This window comes from Lissotriton helveticus, chromosome 3_2, assembly GCF_964261635.1.
Source record: "Lissotriton helveticus chromosome 3_2, aLisHel1.1, whole genome shotgun sequence".
Lineage (NCBI taxonomy): Eukaryota > Metazoa > Chordata > Amphibia > Caudata > Salamandridae > Lissotriton > Lissotriton helveticus.
The window spans coordinates 293,932,316-293,951,992 of NC_136062.1; the positions used below are offsets into that span (position 1 = coordinate 293,932,316).

Genomic DNA, 19,677 nt, shown 5'->3' on the forward strand with positions numbered 1-19,677 from the left:
CTGCTGAGAGCCTCGCGGACGGCTCCCGATACCGAGGGAGGACGCGACCTGTCCCGGAGCGGCCACCATCTTCGGCCCTGTTGGGAGGCCTGACACACGCTCTCTCTTCCCCTAACAGCCTGGGGGGAATGGGAGGGCAATATGGCACGGTGCAGCAGCGGAGGTGCTACCCCCCCTTGACGGAGGACCCAGAGAGCCGGAGCAGATCTGGCCCTTGGGGCCCGCCAGGCCGATTCACCCACGGTGGGCGGCCTCCTCTCTGGCCCTGCTTCTTGGGGACTGCCGGTTGCCGGTCCCTGGAGAAAGTGACGGCACTTGACTGGGGCAGGCTCCCCATCAGTACAGTGTTGCCAGATTTTTAGACCCGGCCCAAGCCCAAAGCCGCTCGAATATAAGCCCAATCAGACCAGTTCCAGACCAAAACCTGCCCAAATTAGCAAGTCTGAAATTATGCACAAATTATCATCAAAAACAATTTTAAGGACAAATATACATTGTATTCAATATACAGATGGTGGGAGGGCGTTAACTGGGCACCTGCCTTAATGCTACTCAATTTTACGACCAGTCCTTACTGTGACTTTGTCAGCCCCATCTTGCCCGAGGGCCGCCGCTCCCGGCCGTTGCCCCTTGGCGTGGGGTCACCGCAGCTGCCCTGCTGCAAGCGCTGCAAGGGTCCGGTCTGAATCCTAGGGCGCTGTTAAACGGTGCGCGCGCCGCCCTGTCACAAGGAAGGACAGCAGCCCTGCGAAACCCTGCTCCTGCGGGCTGTACTGGCGCTGCCTGTGAACCCCTCCCCTCTCCCCCCCCCCCTCTTCGCAGCACTGCCCGGGGAGCGCAGAAAGGGATGCGTTGGAAACTTCTTCTCGATTAGAGGCTCGCCAATAAAATTCATTACGACGGGACCTGTGCCACCCCTCCCCCTATTTTGGGAAATTTAGGTCATCTAGAAAAAATTCGGCTATGACAGCAGCATAGAGTATGTTTTTTTTTCTTCTTCTGCAGAATAGTTCGTTCCCACAGCCTTCCACTCTCCCTACATATTTACACCACCACAATGATGGAGGCGCTGATTGTACGAATCTGTTCTTAGTGGAAGGGCCAATGTGAAAAGACAGAGCTAGAAGACAGAGGGCGGACAGAAAGACATATGATGTTCAGGTGGGCAGGTGACAGGTGATCATAAGAAGGGCATGAGGGAGGATACTGAGCACCCGGACGATTTGATAGGTAGGTGGGGAGATGATGGACAGGGGGTCAGATGATGGATAGATGGGCAGATGATGGATAGATGGGCAGAGCACGCACGAAGGTGATGGGCGCTGGGCAGACGATCAACCAATGGGCAGATGCCAATGCATGGTTTTCTTCATCAGAAGACTGGGTGTTCTCGCCAGTAAACCCTGGTATACCTGCCCTGCCTGCATAGACTGGCAACTACAGAAAGCGTGCCCTTCCCAAGGCTGCCCACCCCAAGAGGCCAACCAAGTCAGACACTGCCCACCCCCAATGGCTGTCCCCCACCCACCTCCCCCAAAAACTTTGAAGAGGCCCTCTCTGCAGAGCATCCCGCTTAGCCAATCGTGATAAAATCTGACTTTTTGGAAAAAGTATTTGGCCCACCCTTAATTGTCTATTCGTCCCAAACCCTGTCATTTCGTAACCTACCTGGCCCTCCCTACAACCCTCTTGGTACCTCCATTACATGTTTCTAATGAGCGGAGTTTCCCACTTCAGAGCTCCGCGCGCTGTGCTGTGTTCCTTATAGTCTCCTGGGGTGATTTACATTGGACACTAAAAGGTTCCTACCTGGGAACTGCAGGAGCTCCCGAGCCCGGACCCTCGGACCCGCGGACCTCAGCTGCTGCTAGGGCTTCTTCATAGGTCTTCCCCCCGCTCCTGCCCGGGTCTGCGCGCCCAGAAAAGCAAATGAAAAGTAACAAAAAAAATGATTACAGGCCTGCCCCCTCGCAAGACCATTGGTCCATTCTCTCTGGGGGCAGGTCATCAACAAGAACCAGGGCCCTCATACGTAGCGCATTCGCGCTATGAATGATTGACGGCCCTATTACCGATTCTCTGTGGGCGCCGCACAACCACTTATTTTGCGCACACTAGGGCAAATGTCGCCTAATTTCCCGCAACCCGCCAGGGTAGTTTTTCCCCCGCACAAATGGGGAAAATGTCGCCCAATTGTGTGGGAAAACGCCGCATCTGACGCCGGTTGCTGCCACGGGGGAGAGGGATCGGTTGCGGCTATCGCGCAGCGGGTCCTCCTGCCCCCTCCCCCACCCTCTCCCCAACTGCTGGGCCTTCCCTGGACTCCTTTGCTACGGGCCTTTCACCTTGGCCTGGAACCCTCCCTGCAGGGGAGAAACGGGCCCACCTGTTGTGGATAGAGAAAGCTGGAACTTGCCACTGTGCTGGGTGACGACGGAGGAGTGATGAATAGCTGCCTAAAGGTCGAGAGTTAGGCTGAGGGGATTGTGCAGCGGTGGGGCCCTGTGGAATAGCTGCCTAAAGGTAGGGTGATTGGCTGTGGAGATCGCACAGCGGAGGGCCCTTGTCAACCCTCCCTCCCCTGCTGGGCCCTGCAGTGCCTCCTCTACTTGCGGGGCCCTAACTGCCCCAGTTCAACTAACTTGCTGGCTGCATAACTATTGAGGCAGTCTGGGGATGCTTCCTGATCTTGGCCCAGGCACTACAGATAGAGTGCTTCCCGCTGAACTCTAATCGAGCACATATCATGGCGGCACTCCCAGGTTCTTGACCACTGTGTACGGCTAGGGCTAGGGCCCACGTGCAGCTTTTGTCTTTGCCCTCCGCGCACGGCCCGGAGCGTGCTGCTGGCTGTGTCTGTTGCTCCCTGGTCTGGCTGTGACATCTCAGCGCTGTATCTCTCTCGGGGGCTTGAGGAACCGACTGTGGTGACTGCACAGTGGGACCGTACCTAAGGTGGGGCCCGCCTAAAACTTAAGCTGTTGGATTTCTTGGCAGCACTGTTGGCGTGAGCATCGTGAGGAGTGGCAGAGATCCGGTGCTGAGCTTAAGGATCTTCACTATGCCTATGTACATTCGCTGATGACCTGGCTCTTCATTTCCTCCTACAGTCTGAAACCTAGCGAAGCCTTAAAACTGCACTTGCACCCCAGGACCCTGTGTGCCTCCATACTTACGTTTTACCCTCTGGCTCCCGTGCAGGGGATCTCAACTGTAGAGTCAACCCATTGACTCTATCCATCTTTCCTTTTCCTTGTTCAGCATCTTGGTGCCTTCCCCCTGGGCCCTCTCCTGGATCTCTGGGGATTACTACTGCCACAGACATGGATGGGTTCCAGACAGCCTACGGCGCCCAAGACCACTCGCTGACAAAGATAGAGTCTTAATCCTCAACTACTCTGTTGCGGTTAGTCCATAACGTTCCCTGGGAGGTCTACCGGCCACAAAGTCAGCACCTCCTTCCCTTTAATATTGGGTCTTCTCCTGTGATATGCAACATTCAGGGAAAGCTGTCTTCCGCCAAGCAGCGCTCCAAAGCGGGCAAAGACTCAGCCCCTACTCCAGCTAAAGACAATCCAGTGGCATCCCTATGGTTGAAATCCACTCCCCAGCCTACCTCAGACTCGCCGAAGGCTTCCAACTCAGTCAAAGAACTGATGGCGGCACGGATTACGCAGGCTTTCCTAACCTCTTTTCTACAAGAAATCAAGGCTGAAATCAGATAGCTCAAGCGACTCTAAATGCTGCCTACGAGAAATCCGACAAGATATCACTGAAATTGGAGGCCAGGTGGACGACCTCGAACGCACGATAGACACCCATGCGGAAGACCATGAGAGCCTGTGGAGTAGACTGGCTGAAGTTGAGGACCAACATATTAACCTGTAGCAAGAAGATTTAGGAATTGGAAGCAGTTAAAAATAATCTCTGCTTTAGGGGGTCCCGCGGGGAGCAGAGGGAAAAGATGTTAGGGCCGTCACCGCTGACCTTCTACACACAATCAGAGCAGACAATAATGCTTCCCCACCGGCCCTTGACAGAGTGCACCAAGTTGCTGGCCCCGGGAACCGTCTGGGATTTGTCCCAGACATCCTCATCCGATTACATTTCTTTGTAGAAAAAAAAAGCCATCCTTCAGAAGGTATGGGTAGAAACAAATCTGACGTACAAAGGCCATCCCATTCAAGTCTTTCAGGACATTGCCCCGGTCACTCTCCATCGTCTTAAAGAATTCAAGCCTATTACAGCAAACTACGGGATTTTCAAATTAAATATCAATGGGCCCACCCCTTCGCATTGATTTTCTCAATGGAAAGCAAGTGCCAAACTCTCCACTCATTGCATGAAGTGAAACGGCTCCTTCAAATCTGAACAGACTCAGATGACAAGGGCCGTTCTCCACTGGCGTCAGCACTTGTTCTTCCCTTCATACACTGGGGGCAGGGCGAGCCCGAGATGCCAATCCTATTGCACCCCTTCATGCACAATGTCTCCCCTGGGAATACCTATCACTCGCCTCACAAGTTCTACCTCTTCTTACTAGGAGAGTACCAATCTTCCACCCATGACTACAACAACCTCCCCAGACACTCCCAGTGACACTATGACCACAAACCTGTCAATTAAACTTCTTACCCTCAATGTCAAGGGCCTCAACTCTCCAAATAAAGTACAACAGCTGCGGAGATACCTACTCTTCCAAGAACCTGATATTATCTTCCTACAGGAAACCCATTTACTCTCCAGGTCATGGCCCACCCAAAATATCCTCACCACTACAGGGCATTGGCCACTGCCATAACAGCAGGGGTTGCCATACTTAGTAGATCCAGACTGGGAGGAGCGACTTCTCGAGTGACATGGAACACTGAGGGACGATATGTAAAGCTCCAAATCCAATTGGGCGCTCAACCCTTGATCCTTATCAAAATCTATCTATGCACCCAACCAGGCGCAAGATGCCAAAGGGATCTGAATAAGGATATTGATGAGGCTATGTGTGGTCATACTGTTGCACTAACACAAAAAGAGTTTCCCTTAACGGTAGACAACCGGCTGATACACTTCAAGTATCTCGATAGAGTTTACTACACCCTGGAGAGACTTTGCAGGTATGGTCTGAGGGAAGAATCGAGGTGCGAGCGTTGCAATGAGCAGGGGCTGACTTCATGCATTTGGCATGGTTTGGTCTGGGGGTTGCGACATTTTGGGATTGTGTGTTTTCAGAAATGGTTACAGGGCGTGCGCTTGAGCCGGAGCCAGCCCTGGCGCTGCTGGGCTACTCTAAACCTTTGCCCACAGGGATGCGTAGGTTAGTGGACATCGGGCTGATGATAGCCAAGCGCAGAGTGGCGATCTGTTGGTCAAAAGGACCGTTGCCTACGAAGGCCTAATGGGCATCTGATATGCTTTACTCAAGCAGAGTACTTTAGCGAAATCCTCCCTCCCTACAATAGGCCTAAGAACTTTTGGGCGCTGTATAGTGTGCATAGAGCTGCTAAGGAAGGAGATAATGAGGCTGTTGAGGGTGAGTGAGACACACTGAGTATATATAATTACGTGGTATAGTCACTCCGTGGCGCGCCTTGGCATATACGATCGCCCCATAGGGTGTCCGTTTGAAGCATGGGGATATGTGAAAGACCGCTATATTTAGTGATACTTTGTGGTTGGGGGTATAATATTGGTTAAACACTTCGATTGTGGGAGAACACGAAATGATGCTGACTTGATAGGTTGTGCTACTTGTCTACTCTATTGTATTACCTTGGAACGTAAGACTGTTAGTAATTACTGCAAATGTAATGTCATGAAAGTGGGAAAGTATCCTTTGTTTACTGTGTTATCAAGACACGTTGGTTTGAAATGCAAAATAAATAAATAAATAAACCAGACGCAAGATGCCTTTCTCAGATCCTTCTTGAAAGATCACCTACACTCTTCAGCTGGTGTGGTTATTCTTGGAGGTGACTCCATCATGGTGTTGGACCCCACACTAGAACTTAGTGCCGCTTCATATCAGACAACAGGGGCAATGTCAGCTGTTTGAAGAGGGACCTCACAGAGGTTGGTCTGATGGACGCCTGGAGTATTCACTCCCTGGACGAACGCGATTATACCTTCTTCTCTCAGGTGCACCGTCCTTACTCAAGAATCGACTATTACTGCCTCTCACACTCCTTAATTAAATCCCTAGACTCAGCAGAGATCCCAGACATATCCATATAAGACCACGCACCTGTGGTGGTGACCTTCCGTGTCCAGGGTAGACGATATGACGCCCCCGGTAGATGGCGCCTCCCCCCCCCACGTCTTGCGAGACCCAGTAGACTTGGCAGAAGTCTGTCTGGAGATGTTGGCTTACTTTGAGGTGAACACACCCCCGGAATCGCCCGCAGCCATACGGTGGGATGCTTTTAAAGCAACCATCCGAGGTGTTATTTCTTCTATAGCCATCGCCCATTCCCGAGAAGCCGCCTGGTTGAACATAGCTTAACTAATGACATTAAGGCTTTGAAGCGCAGGGATCATGTCACATCCTCGATGACACTCGAGAAACAGCTTACCACGCTCAGGGGTCAATTGAGACTACTTTGCACTAATGAAGCAGAACAAACCCTTATGTCACTTAAGCAAAGATTCTCTGGGGGGAGACAAGGTGGGGGCTGTTTTGGCACGTTATGTCTGTGCCCAGGTTGCTAAAGCTCATCTCTCTAAAATCAAACGTTTGGACAACACCTGGGCCACATCCGAACGGGACAAAGGTCAGGTCTTCGCTGCAGGTCTGATCAATCCCGACCAGGTGGGGTTCATCTGCCACCATCAGGGAGCTGACAATGTCCGGCGAATTGCCCATCTTATTCAAAAGGTCCAAAAGCGAGACATCCCTGAATGTCTGCTGTCCCTCGACAAGGAGAAGGCCTTTGATCGTGTTGCCTGGCAGTTTCTTTGTGCAGTACTCCACAAAATAGGCTACGATCAATAATAATCTCTAAGCTTATGGCCCCTTACACTTCTCCTGTAGCTCGATTCCAAATTAATGGCCAACTTACGCCCCCAATCTTGAGCCGCAGGGTCACCAGATCGCCGATCGCCAGACCTAATAGGCATACTCTTAGGGGGCCATGATCATAAAGTGTCCCTGTTTGCAGACGATCTAATACTCTCAATTACCGCTCCGGCTAAGTCTATCCCAGCCTAATATTCACTTCTCCTCTCCCTGGAAATAGCCTAAGGTTTTAAGATCAACATTTCAAAATCTCACACACTAAATCTCACCATCCCCACTTCGGATCTACAGAGACTTTAACACCTTACCCCCATACATTGGGCAGACCAATCAATTCGCTATTTGGACCTCAATTTGACCCCATCGCTCTCCACCTGGACCCAGGCCAACTGGCCTGTCTGTTGGAAATTCGAGAATTACGATGCTGGGAAAACTCCCTTTCTCCTAGTTGGGTTGTCTCAATGCGGTATTGAGCCAATTCCCGGATCCCTCAGGTAGATATCCAAAGCCTGCAGCATCACCTAACTTCCTTTATTTGAGGTAAAGGCCATCCGTACTTCTTGAATAAAGTGCTTATGATGCCCTTCGACTGCGGAGGGCTAGTGTGTCCTAATCTCTTGATTGATGGCCCATCTCCAATACGTTTCTGAATGGGTGGTACGTGAGAGTGAAAAGCATTGGTTCCACATGGGCAAGGCAGTTGCTTGCAGACCCCTGTGGTATTTGGCTTGGCTCTCCAGAACGGCCAGATCCTGCACTGCGTATGCTGCAACCCCCACAAAAGCAGTTCTTGAGATTTGGGATAAGATCGCAGTATCCAGAGGCCTAAGAACCTTCCCTTCACCTAACACACGCATTGCCCGAAATCCTTTGTTTCCCTCTGCCTTACAACCACATGCATTTCCCGAGTGGAATCAGGGAGAGTGCCGAGTTATCTAAAACAAATTTAAATCCTTTGATCAATGTAAACAATCCGTCCATATGACCGAGGCCAGCAGACTTCAATACTATCAACTCCGCCACTGGTTGCTCCCTCCCTGGCACATACAGGAAGCCACCAGACCGATCACGGCCTTTGAGTCCTTAGTTCGCTCCTTTGAAGGCACACGTGGTCTAATTTCTCGCCCTTATCAAGTACTACAACACTCGCAATCCCACCGTCTTCATACATACCAAAAACAATGGCTTATGGACATAGAGCAGAACTGGAAACAACTATTGCACGACATCCCTAGAATTTATAAGAGCATTACTTGGCGTGAATCGGTATATAAGCTAATGGCTCGCTGGTACTACACCCCGCACTTTTACAGAAAATCCTCCCTGCTCTCTCTCCCCTCTGCTAGAGATGCCAATCAGCAACAGGGGACTTTATCCATATCTGGTGGACATGCCCGTTTGCGACGGTGTACTGGAAAGAGGTTCTAAGCCACATCAAAGACACTGGGGTTCCCTATCCCAAACTCCCCCGTGGTGTCCCTATTGGGCATGAGACCAGCCAACTCAAAGCCATGACGGACTCTGACTGGCGCCTTATCAAGCAGATGTTGGGGGCTGCAAAACAAACTATAGCCCTTCATTGGAAGACTACCTCTCCTCCCCCGATATCTGCCTGGTTCCTACGCCTATGGCATGTCATGACAATGGAACTCCTGACAGCCTGCCTCGCCCATACAGATGCCAAATTCACACATACCTGGCAACCACTTATCACTCATTTCTCCTAGACCACGCATGCCCGTTATGTCCCACCTAGGCTGCAAGCTCTTCAACTTTTTGTGGACTCTCTACTCCCATATTCTAGAAAGATCGCCCAACGAGATCCTTTGAGGCTAGGGGCAGATGGTGGCATCCTTTCCTAGCGAACAGTATACATAGGGATGAAGGAATGTCCCTGATAACCCTTCTAACAAAACTGGTTAGCCTTCCTCAAATCCTATAGATTTCTGGTTACCCCCGGTTCTCTTCAATATTTTAGATGTTTTCATGTTTTAGATTTGTAAACAACACATCAAACGGAAGTAGCTGATGATTCCCTGGCCCCATTGAGGCCTTTTTGGGCTCTTTGTTTGCCTGGGCCTTATATGATCACATGCATACAACAGCGAACTGACCCATACCTGAAAGAACAAGTCCCCGTCAGCACCCTTTAACTATTCCCATTTCTTTGCAACTTGCTGTCATCCGTAATGCATCACTTGATACTTGATAGCTAATTACTACATGTAAGGCATATACTGGTTAACCCCTTCCCTGCGGGGCATATTCCCCAGCTGTGCTGGGGGCAGCGCCCCGGTGCTCATGACGAGCTCAACTCGTCATGAGCCACGGTGGTCGTGTGCTCATGACGAGCTGAGCTCGTTATGACCACACCTGTTTCTTTAGAACGCTCGCACAGCAGGGGAATTTGCCCAGCTCAGCTCGTCATGAGCATGGAAGGTGTTAATTCCCTGCTTAATTAAGCTGCTTCCCAATTAGCTTTCATTACATGTGATGATGTAGATACAACTATTGTTCTTAGAGATAAATGTTTTGACTTCTCTTTTGGTAACAGGGCTGTAACCAAAGTCAGTGGTACAGAGGACTTTACCCTATAATGCTTTGTAATATGAGTAATGTTAATACAACTTGAATTCTTTCGATCCTAGAAGACTCCACAATTGGGTTTGAATGCTTACATGACGTCCTAAGTGTACTACTACTGCTATGTAATTACCTAACGAAATCCCTTTTTCTCACTTGCATTTCTATTATAATGTTTTTTAGAAGATTCAATAAACAGAACTTAAGCAAAAAGATAATTCTATGCAGAGCATTGGGGAATGGCGGCCAGGCCATATCTGAATACTGTAAGGACGTGATATATTTCGAACTGTGCACCGTCTAATATTGTCTGATATATTTGGCAGATGTTAAACTAAAGAGCTAAAACATTATTTTTTTTAAAGTAGCAGCTCGGCTGTTGGAGGTTGGCTTACTATATGGTGCACACTTATGTAAGTGGTGGGCACCCTGCACTAATCCAGACAACCCTCATGGTGATTTTAGTGGTCTTAGACAACCCTAGAAAGCTCTCTAAGTGGTAGCTGTGGAGAGCAGCCTTCATGCTTAGCCAAGAAGGAGTGTAAAGCAGCTTGTTTTACCAAAACCTTATCTTTTTGGTATAGATTAAGTGAAAAAGAACCACACAGTGTATTAAATTTGTATTTATTTATTATGAGACACTCACTAATGCATACAAATATCTCCTACCCGGAGCTATACACAATGCACACAATACTTTGGAGATAAAAGAGGTAAGTAGCACGAATACACAGTGGTCGCCAGCGGGACACCAAACCATATACTAAAATAGTGGCATGCAAACTATACCCAGAAGACATAGAAGTGCTGGGGACCCAAAAAAACACCTGAGGTAAGTAATCAGGAACCCCACTGAGGCCTTGTGCAGAGTGAGAACACGACCGCTTTCTCAATTCAAGTCAATGGGTAAGTCGCAGTTGCAATTTTAACCCGTTTACCGCGGTGGAATGTGCGGGCGATAGAAGGGTGGGCAGGGCTGCGTCGTTCAACGGTCGTGCGCAGCACCAGGGAGGGAGTGTTTGCGTCAGCCATTGGCTGACGCGAGCACGGAATGGGTTAAAGAAGGACCCTTTCCAATGGACCCTGAAGAAATCCTATGGAAGACAGAAGATTAGAGAACCACCCCACCTGTGGATACCTAGGAACCAGGATACCTACACCAGGGAAGCCAGGTGCATAGGTGCGAAGTGGTGTCGGTAACTGCGGTCGAACTCAATGAAGGACTTCAGAAATATGCCTCAGGTGAAGAAGGTGAAAGTTTCCGATGAACCCAAAGGTGAAGTTCCTGCAAGCAGTGGGGACAGAGTCTATGCCACTCAGGAGTGACCAGGAGGCACGAAAGACGAATGCCCACTGATGTTGGGTGTTGCAGGAGAGTTGACGTGACCTTGGAGCTGCAGCTGTATGCACCCAGCGACACTGTGGAAGACCAGGAGTCGTTCAAAAGTTGTCCCACATTGGAACACGAGAGTTAAGGGGTCGGTGTCCATAGGGAACACCAACAAGGCTTGGCAACTGCAAACGACGTGGCAAGCGAAAAAGGTGCTGTGTCGGGGCCAGCAAGGTTCAAGTGACTCACCACAAGCACGGGGAGGCAAAGTAGGCCCTGAGCAATCAAGGGATCCCACTGGAATCAAGGAAGACCGTCACAAAATCCCACAGGCCGGAGGCGCAAGAGGACCTCAAGCAGTTCACAAAGATGCAGGTCCACGGTGCAAGTGATGCATGGAGTATGAAGATCTTGGTCATAGAAGGTGCTTGAAGTTGGGGGCTACTTGGAGCCCGAAGATCTTGGAGGTGGGAAGCCAACAAGCCTTTGCAACTACAAGTCGACACGGTGCACAGGGGTTCTGTTCCCCAAGGGATCCGACGAGGGAATCTGAAAGAAAGACATTAGTTCTAGATTCCTTACCTTAGAATTATCCCCCAAGTGTCAGACTGGATCCGGAAGGTTTTTTCATCAGTTGTACCTCTGCGCATCGGAAGGTGGCATCATAAATTGCTTAAAATTATCAAAGAAACCTATGCTACGCCGTGGGAAAAATATGGGAGCCAGACCTGGTAAACCGCAACTAAAGAGTAATTCTGAAATGGATAACTCTAAGAAGGCATCCGAATCTTGTACAAAGAAGAAGTTGGATAATAAAAAAACCAAAGACAAAAGTAAATCGTGGGGTGAGTCTCCTCCACATGAAGCTACTGAGAAACACGATAACCTGCATAACCGTGACAATATTAGACCGCCTAACACAAACAATTCGCTATTCTGTTTGGTGAAAAAAATTCAATATCCTAAATTCCTTTTAAATTTGTTTTTTTTCTATTCACTTTTCTATTTTTTAACAATGGCATACTGTGTGCTTTGGTTTTTAAACTATATGATTGCCTTTTTTTAAATATATTTTAAATTTTAGCACCTTTTATATAAACACATGCTGTAGCATTACTATGGTTAGCTTTCTTAATACTAGATAGCTTTAGTCGACTTATGTCCAAGGGGTGGGTGTCACCTTGCTAGGTGAAGCCCGAAAGAAACACTGTCATTTTACATATACACATTTCTTAAGTTGCCTTCTTTTCAACACAATGACTTTTGCCACACATTTGCAATTCCACTTCGGAAGTATACTATCACGACACCGTGAACATCCAGTACAAGGCCTGATACACATAATGCAAATGTTGTTTATCATTCATCCATAATGCGACTGTGCAATCACAGAGACAATAAAAAATGTCAGCTTGGCTGAAGCATCAACCCAGAAGCATGGAAGCTTCTGTTATAAATACATACGATCTCCTATGCACCAATTAGAGGAGCACTCTGCTGTCATTGCGAGGTGCTGCGTCTGTGTCTCAGCCCAGCTGATTCCTGTTTACCCTTTGCGAGGAGGGATGTCCAACTTATGACCAAGACCGTGACCTAAATACCTTGCCTACAGGTAATGGGATTTAGATCACTCAGTAGGGGATTCTTGGCAGAACACCCACCCTAGTCCACTAGGTTAGGGAGTGCATACCACTACACCCAATACTTATATGCCAGCAAATACACACACACTGTTTTAGCACAATGGTGAAATTGGTCATCCTTTTCACTGTCCTTGTATTACTTTTATCTGCTTCTGTCTATTAATCATTGCAGCACATATATTTTTTATACGAGAATTACAGTGGTTCAATAAATATTGAAAACACCCCTTTGTGTATTTTTTGTGTATCTCTTTGAGTGAGCATGAGTGACTGAGCTAAAAGGTGCTATATCTGTTACCACAATTCTCGGGGGAGTCAGGATTCTAGTGTTCTGCGGTTGCCCAAACCATTGGTTACCTTGATAGGCCTAGAGGTACTTATGTTGGCACTGTGAGCTAGCAGGTCTGTCAGCCAACATATCCTTAGGGGGTGCACAGAATCAGCCTGGCAGCATCCCAATGTTTATGTTGTCCAACAAACAAACAGTTCCTATTGAAAAGTGAAAAACATACGACAGCCTCAGTAGTAGGGGGCACTTGAATTGTAGCAATGACCATACAACTGGTGGTATTCCTCAATTATGTCTCAAGAATGCGATAGCACACATTCTGACATTTCCAGAGCCTCTGACCAATGCAGATACAGCAGTTTGGACATGCTGCTGTCGAAGTTGCCAGGCTAGAAGTCGGCCCGCTGGCATTTTTGCCATGTTCATATTTCCGCATGGAAGTCGGTATACAAGCTATTTTTTCACTGCAGACTCCCTTTTTGTAGGTTTTATTTTACTTTCAGTTCATGTGTGCTAGTATTTTATTGATTGTTTTCTTTCCTCTTCTATTCTATCTGCCACCACCAACATTCCCTTCAACAGTTGGATTCGTGTTGGAAGGAAATTCCTTGTTCAGTAATTTGTATTGCAGAATAGTTGGTGCGTCAGAAGAAATCTAAAATTAAGATGTTATTTTCAAGAAACAGTGCATGTTGTGCATCTCTATTATCTTATAGTACTGTATAAAATAAAATCTCTGATTTTCTTATGACAGTCCAGTTTCACTACTACTGCTCAGCTGCAATAAGAAAATTGCATTTTTGCTTGCCAGAATCAGTAGACGGGAGGTGAAAGGGCAGGTCACTGAGTAGAATTGTAACTGCTGTGAAAGAAAATGAAATGAGAGCTATTTTTTTCAATCGCTCTTTTTGTCTGGACCTTTGATGGGAGTGTATGTATTTATTGCTTGAGTTTGTTGCAATAAAAGTGTAAACTTGTACGTTTTCATGCATTCCGAATATATATAGTACAAGCTGAATTAATGTATTTAGCAAGTCAGACTCTTCATTTATACTGCATATCAATGACCATACTATCTATTTTAAGAAAAGAAGCAAGACACAGATAATTTAGAGGTTTGGGTAGAGGTGATAGTGATCCCTTGTAATACAAGGAATAAAACTCACCGCACTGTATATGATAAATATTAATAGTTCATATACACATACTTACATCAAATATATTGCAAGCCACCTTGGAGCTGCTAAGCTTTATTAAAGAACTTGGCCTCATTCCTCTATGAGCGCTCCAACTCATTGGTCACTTCTGATATCCGTTTAAAGTACAACTAGCTATATTTCACTATTTGTATAATTATCAGACGCTGTGCTTTCTTTGCAACCTTCTATTGCACTGGATTATTAACTCAAAACCTCCAGTTATTATTGTAGTCTGCTATCCTTTTACTCCGGTGATTAGAAGGATTCTCTGACATGGATTTTTCACCTCGCCTAGTTAAAATAAATTACTCTTGCAGTGCTATGATGCTAGGGTGCTATTATGAAGACAAGGCTTTTAATTCCCCTGATTTCTTCTGTGGCTTTACTTCACGTCTGATGTCAAGTAAGGTAGCTCATTGTATTAATTTACTACCGTATGGATTCGTGTATGGGCATTAATCTGTATAATATTTATCAAATGTGTTATTTTAAGGAATTAGCTTTGTAATGCATTGAATATTGGCAAAAATCATATTTTCCATTAATATCCAGATTGGCTCAGTACATCTAGCTGAGACCATGTAACAAATGTTATATTTATATAGAATATCCACTGGGACAGGTTGGGATGAAATCGGAGCTTGGTGGAAAACTTGTAACAGTGGCAATTTGCACTCCACAATGGTGGTTCGTTCTTGCCACTGAACATTATTACACATAAATAATATGTATTGTCCATGCCCCAGAATGCTGACAATCTTGCTACTTAATTACAGTGGCTTAGAGTAAAATCAACACTTTATTTTGTCAGGAACTCAAGTTGAGATTTCCATAGCAGCAAGAGTTACAGGAAACACATTATTATTGATTGATAATAGCAGTGGAGTGGTAAGAAAAGCATAAACAAATGTAAATAATGTCTCTATAGTTTCTGCTTGTGAAGCCATAACTCATAATTTAAAAGCAGATTATGATATCATTCATTTAAATCACAGTAAAAGGATTTTAAGAATAATGGGAATATAATGAAATGTTATGTCCTTGGCTTTATATTTAAAAAAAAAAACATTTGAAAACAAACATATCCAGTACATATGAAGAAATAAGTGATGCAGTTCATGCTAATGACATAGTAACAACGTCAAGAAGCAGAATGAATTATGCTCTATAATACCTTAACTATAAATAATTCCCTTTTATACCAGCAGAATGTAGGTAAAGCAAACATTTGCACCTCAAAACACTTTGTTTGGCTTTTAGTCTAAATCAAACTTGTCCATTGACACTCAATAGATTTGTACAAAGAAAGATTATAAGATCTTAAAAAATCGCTCTCTTTTAAGATGGGCTGCGTCTAGACCACCAGAAAATTCTTAGATGTGTGACTCCTGTCTGCTCCTTCTGCTCGCTAAAGAGAGGCACTATGGAGGAAAGCCATGAACCATTCCTAAACATTGACGCTGCAGCCCAGTGGTCCAGATATCATTAGTTGCTGCATAGAGAGATTTGTGGACCTCTAAAAGTGCCAGGCATCCATTATGTACTCTACCAACCTAAAGACAGGAGTAATGTTGGTCTGGGCAAAATATGTGATAATAGAATTAACTGACAATGGTGGAATAGACAACCTGGCAGCTGAACTCGTACCTTAGAACTGATAAGTGGTAAACAAAATTGGCTAGCATTGTGTTATTCCATGGGATAGTTAGATTACAAGTCTTGGCAAAGAAAGGTGCCTTCATAAAGGGCTTATCCTGCAACATCCTGCTTTATACAGCAACAGAACTGAATAGTTTATTAATCTCCCTGCTACTAACGGTGCTCTATTATTCTTTGGACAAAAACATCTTCAAGTGATAAAATATGTGTTGTGCCTATTGAAACAAAAATGCCTTCCCATTAACTTTTTTACATTTGTTTGACAAGGGCACATTTTGAAGGTGCCTAATTGGGAGCATTGCAGACAAAGCTGTCTATTGATCATTGTATCCCTTACACTTTGAACTCGGATTTAATACATGCCTGTATTAGTAGGCCACCTGTGCAATTCGGTTATTTTCTGTCTTTGCCTTCAGTACATGAACTTCCTTGTGATGTTCATAGTTACTCCTTTGTCAATTCGGACAGTACCACTTATGGTATTACTAGTGTTGGCATCCAGAAGTAGTATTTCCTATAGGTAAATTGATAGCTTTTAAGGCCAGTAGTGGCACAGAGACCAGACCCACCAATAGGGCCTATCAGAGTCATCATTAAATATTTGTTAACTACATATTTTGTTTGTTCCTCTTTGCTGAAGCCCATACGCTGGTGTAACAGGGACTAAAATGAACTGCAAGTAAGTTAGTGACCAATATAGAAAGTACTCGATCACTGACACAATATTGAGAATAATAATATTGTTAGATTTACTATTCCCTCTCCAGTCAGTCTGTACAACAGTAGGGAAAGCATTGGACTTTGGAGGGGTTACATTTACTATTCTCACTCCAGTCTAAGCATCAGTAAGGAAAGTATTTCACTTCAAACACACTACATATTTGAATAACCCAATTAGTTTTGAACAAATATAAAATTCTTAAAATAAACATTATTAATTAACTAACATATATACGCAAGTAGATAATTACATGATTCTTAAACAATTTAATAATGATTAATTTTGATTGTTTTAAATGTATTTATTACTTAAATAACGTATAACACTATGCTCCTTGAAATCTAGCAGCCCACACTTAAAATATAACTAAAATAAATAAGTATAACATAATTTACATAATTGATCAATTACCTAATTAATTAACAATACATTTTTTAATTAATTATTACGTAATGTCCTACCCCTTAGTCCTACAAACCTAGCAACGCGCAACTAAAATGTAACTGAAATAAATCAGTATTAGATGGTGTATGTAATTTTCTATTAAATAATAAGAAACAATTCATTGTTAATCATTATTTACCTTCTCACTCTATATCCCTACAAACCCACACCTAAAATATAACTAAACAATATAATGATCACATAATTTACATAATTAAAAATAAATTAAATAATTATAAATTATTAATTGTTAATTAATTATTACTTAATGAACTTCTCACCCTATACCCCAGCAAACCTAGCAACCTGCTATGACATAAATGACTATTACAATTAAATAAAAAATGTAAATCACTTAAAATTACAAACTATATTTAAAAGTATTAGCAATTATACAAACAAAAATAACTCAAAAAAATGTATATATGAACTAAAAAATATTAAGATAATTGAAGAACGATATTTTTTACAACTATATTATTGAAGACAATATTAACGATATTCTTAACAATGATATTACTTATCTGAAAAAAAAGATATTTTTGATGATATTTCTGCATCACGATATTATTGTTTCTCAATATTTTTTGCCAATTTTTCTGTCTCCCGATATTTACAACTCAAAATGTTGTCCAAATACCAATGACACCTTAGCCCAGTGTCAATAAAATAATACATTCAAGTAACATATTAGATAAGCATTCTGATTGCAAGCATGTGATTTGTGAATATAAAAACAAAATCCCTAATCCAATAGATCAAACCAAATTAGTTGTTCAGGATACTTTCGTTTTTATGGCTAATTTGCTGCTTGACTACATGGCTTTACGTGTAATTTCAGTTCAGATTTTACATCGCTTTTTATTATGTGCTTTTTTTGTATTTTACATAAACAATTATTTTTTCCCCCCATCAGTAGGTCCTGTGATGCCAAGCCCAGTGCATAAGAAAAATACATGTTTCCAAGAAACAACTGAAGCAAGAAGCATAGGTAAATATGACCACTGTGCTGAACACTAAATACAATACATTGAGTAGAAACATAAGAAAACTGTAAAAAACTGTTTTGAAGGGGAACTTAATATAATTACTTCTGTGCCATTTTAATTATAATTGGTTTCTCAGCAGAAAAGTTGAAGATGATACTCAAAAAGTGCAGCCTTGCTGATATATAAGCTGTTTTGGTCTAAAATCTACTGCAAGCTATTGGCTCTACGTAGTGTCTTATTTTCAGATCCTGTTGGAGGGGCTGAGGGGCAAGCTGGGGTTATGACCCTCTTTTGTCCTGGGGCCATCCTACTATGGTTATACAAACTGGGCTAAGTACAACCTCATTAGCACTTGACTCTCAGTGGTAGTGACGACAAGCAATCCCAGGCTACACAGTGGCTTAGTGGGAGGATATTACATGTTCAGCACTTAACACTCAACCGCATTATAATTGATTTTCCAGCGCTATGCTGTCTTTATGAAAAAGCAGTACTTTAATACACTTTAAAAACGAAACACTACAATATGCAGGAGCTCAGAGTTCTCTGGTGCAGGTCCACTATACCACAGGCCCAGTATCCCCAAAATTTACTCTTCACATCCCCTCTCTCTTTCAGTGATCGTGCAAATCAGGTGTCAACCTCAGGCACATGTAAAATGCTTCACACCTCTCAGTCTTCTGTTTATCACCAAAAGTGAGTCCTCGTGGTAGGCCATGCAAGTTCTCAGTACGTGTCAGTCCAGGTCCTCCCTCTGCTTGGGGAAGACGCATTGCTGCCGGTGCACTGGCCCTCTACTCCAATCTTGGAGCAGATGTGGAGTCACACTGTGAAGACAGGAGGTGACTGCAAGCTGGGTCTTGGCCTGTCGCTGGAGTGATGGCCCTCTTCTGGCCACACAGTGAATCATCTGAAAATCTGAACCCACTGCTCTTGGGAGGATCATTCTTACACTCTGTTTGACGTGCTAGGGGCTCAGATGAGCAGACCTCTTTGTGGTCAGGCAGCAATGTAGTCCGTTTCTGTGGCAACAGCTGGGCTGATTTCTAGGTGCTTGACAGTCTCTGCTGCAGCGACACAGTCTGATTGGGCGCACTTTCAGTCACTGTCTCAAGCTTCCACATTTAAATTCGCGATGACGCAGTCATTCAGTAGCACAGTCTGCAAGTGCCAAGAAATAGTATCTTCAGTTACATCGGCAAAGTCCACGTGGGTACATGTTGGGCAAGTGTTACGAGCTAACCTCTTCAAAGTCAGTTTGGACATACTTGAGAACGTGTTAAGTCAGTTCAGTGGTTCAGATCACCCAGGCTTGGGGAAAGTGCCGCAGGCTATGACAGCAAGGGTCCGTTAGGAAACAATTTGGGCAAGTGCCATAGACCAGTAGCAGGTAGCAGGCCGGTTTCATTGTGACAGTCCACTCAGGCACCCTTCAGCAAGTCCTAAACACAGTTGGGTTCAGAAAGGGGGATCTGTGAAAGCTAGAGGGGACTGATCCCTCAAGGGAATTCCTACACACACAGAAGTCCATCTGGTTATGCGTCAGAAGAAAGGAAAAAAAATAGAGTGCAAGTACTATGAAAGGAGAAAAAGGCAAGGATTCCCTTCAGGACGAGAACCCTCACTCACCGTTAGGTGAAATGCTTCATCATATGGGTTCCCTCCTCTCACCGTAGGGTGGGCAACGACTCCTTGAGGGGGAATATAGCACTTTACAATGCGTTCTTTTTCTACGCTGTATTTCACAACACGGTCGTTACAACGTCTGCGTTGTTACCACGCAATGCCATTACTATGCAAGTCATTACATC

At 44.9% G+C, this 19,677-nt stretch overlaps 1 protein-coding gene across 3 annotated transcripts in view; it reads left to right on the forward strand.

The window, feature by feature from the left end:
- The window catches only part of LOC144826671 (uncharacterized), a 201,854-nt gene that overhangs the window by 140,101 nt on the left and 42,076 nt on the right, over window positions 1-19,677 (forward strand). For all 3 annotated transcript variants that reach the window (XM_078685266.1, XM_078685267.1, XM_078685269.1), the window contains one exon: window positions 17,794-17,868. In XM_078685266.1, the coding sequence (XP_078541392.1) occupies window positions 17,794-17,868 (75 nt within the window). The remainder of the gene's footprint in view (window positions 1-17,793; window positions 17,869-19,677) is intronic.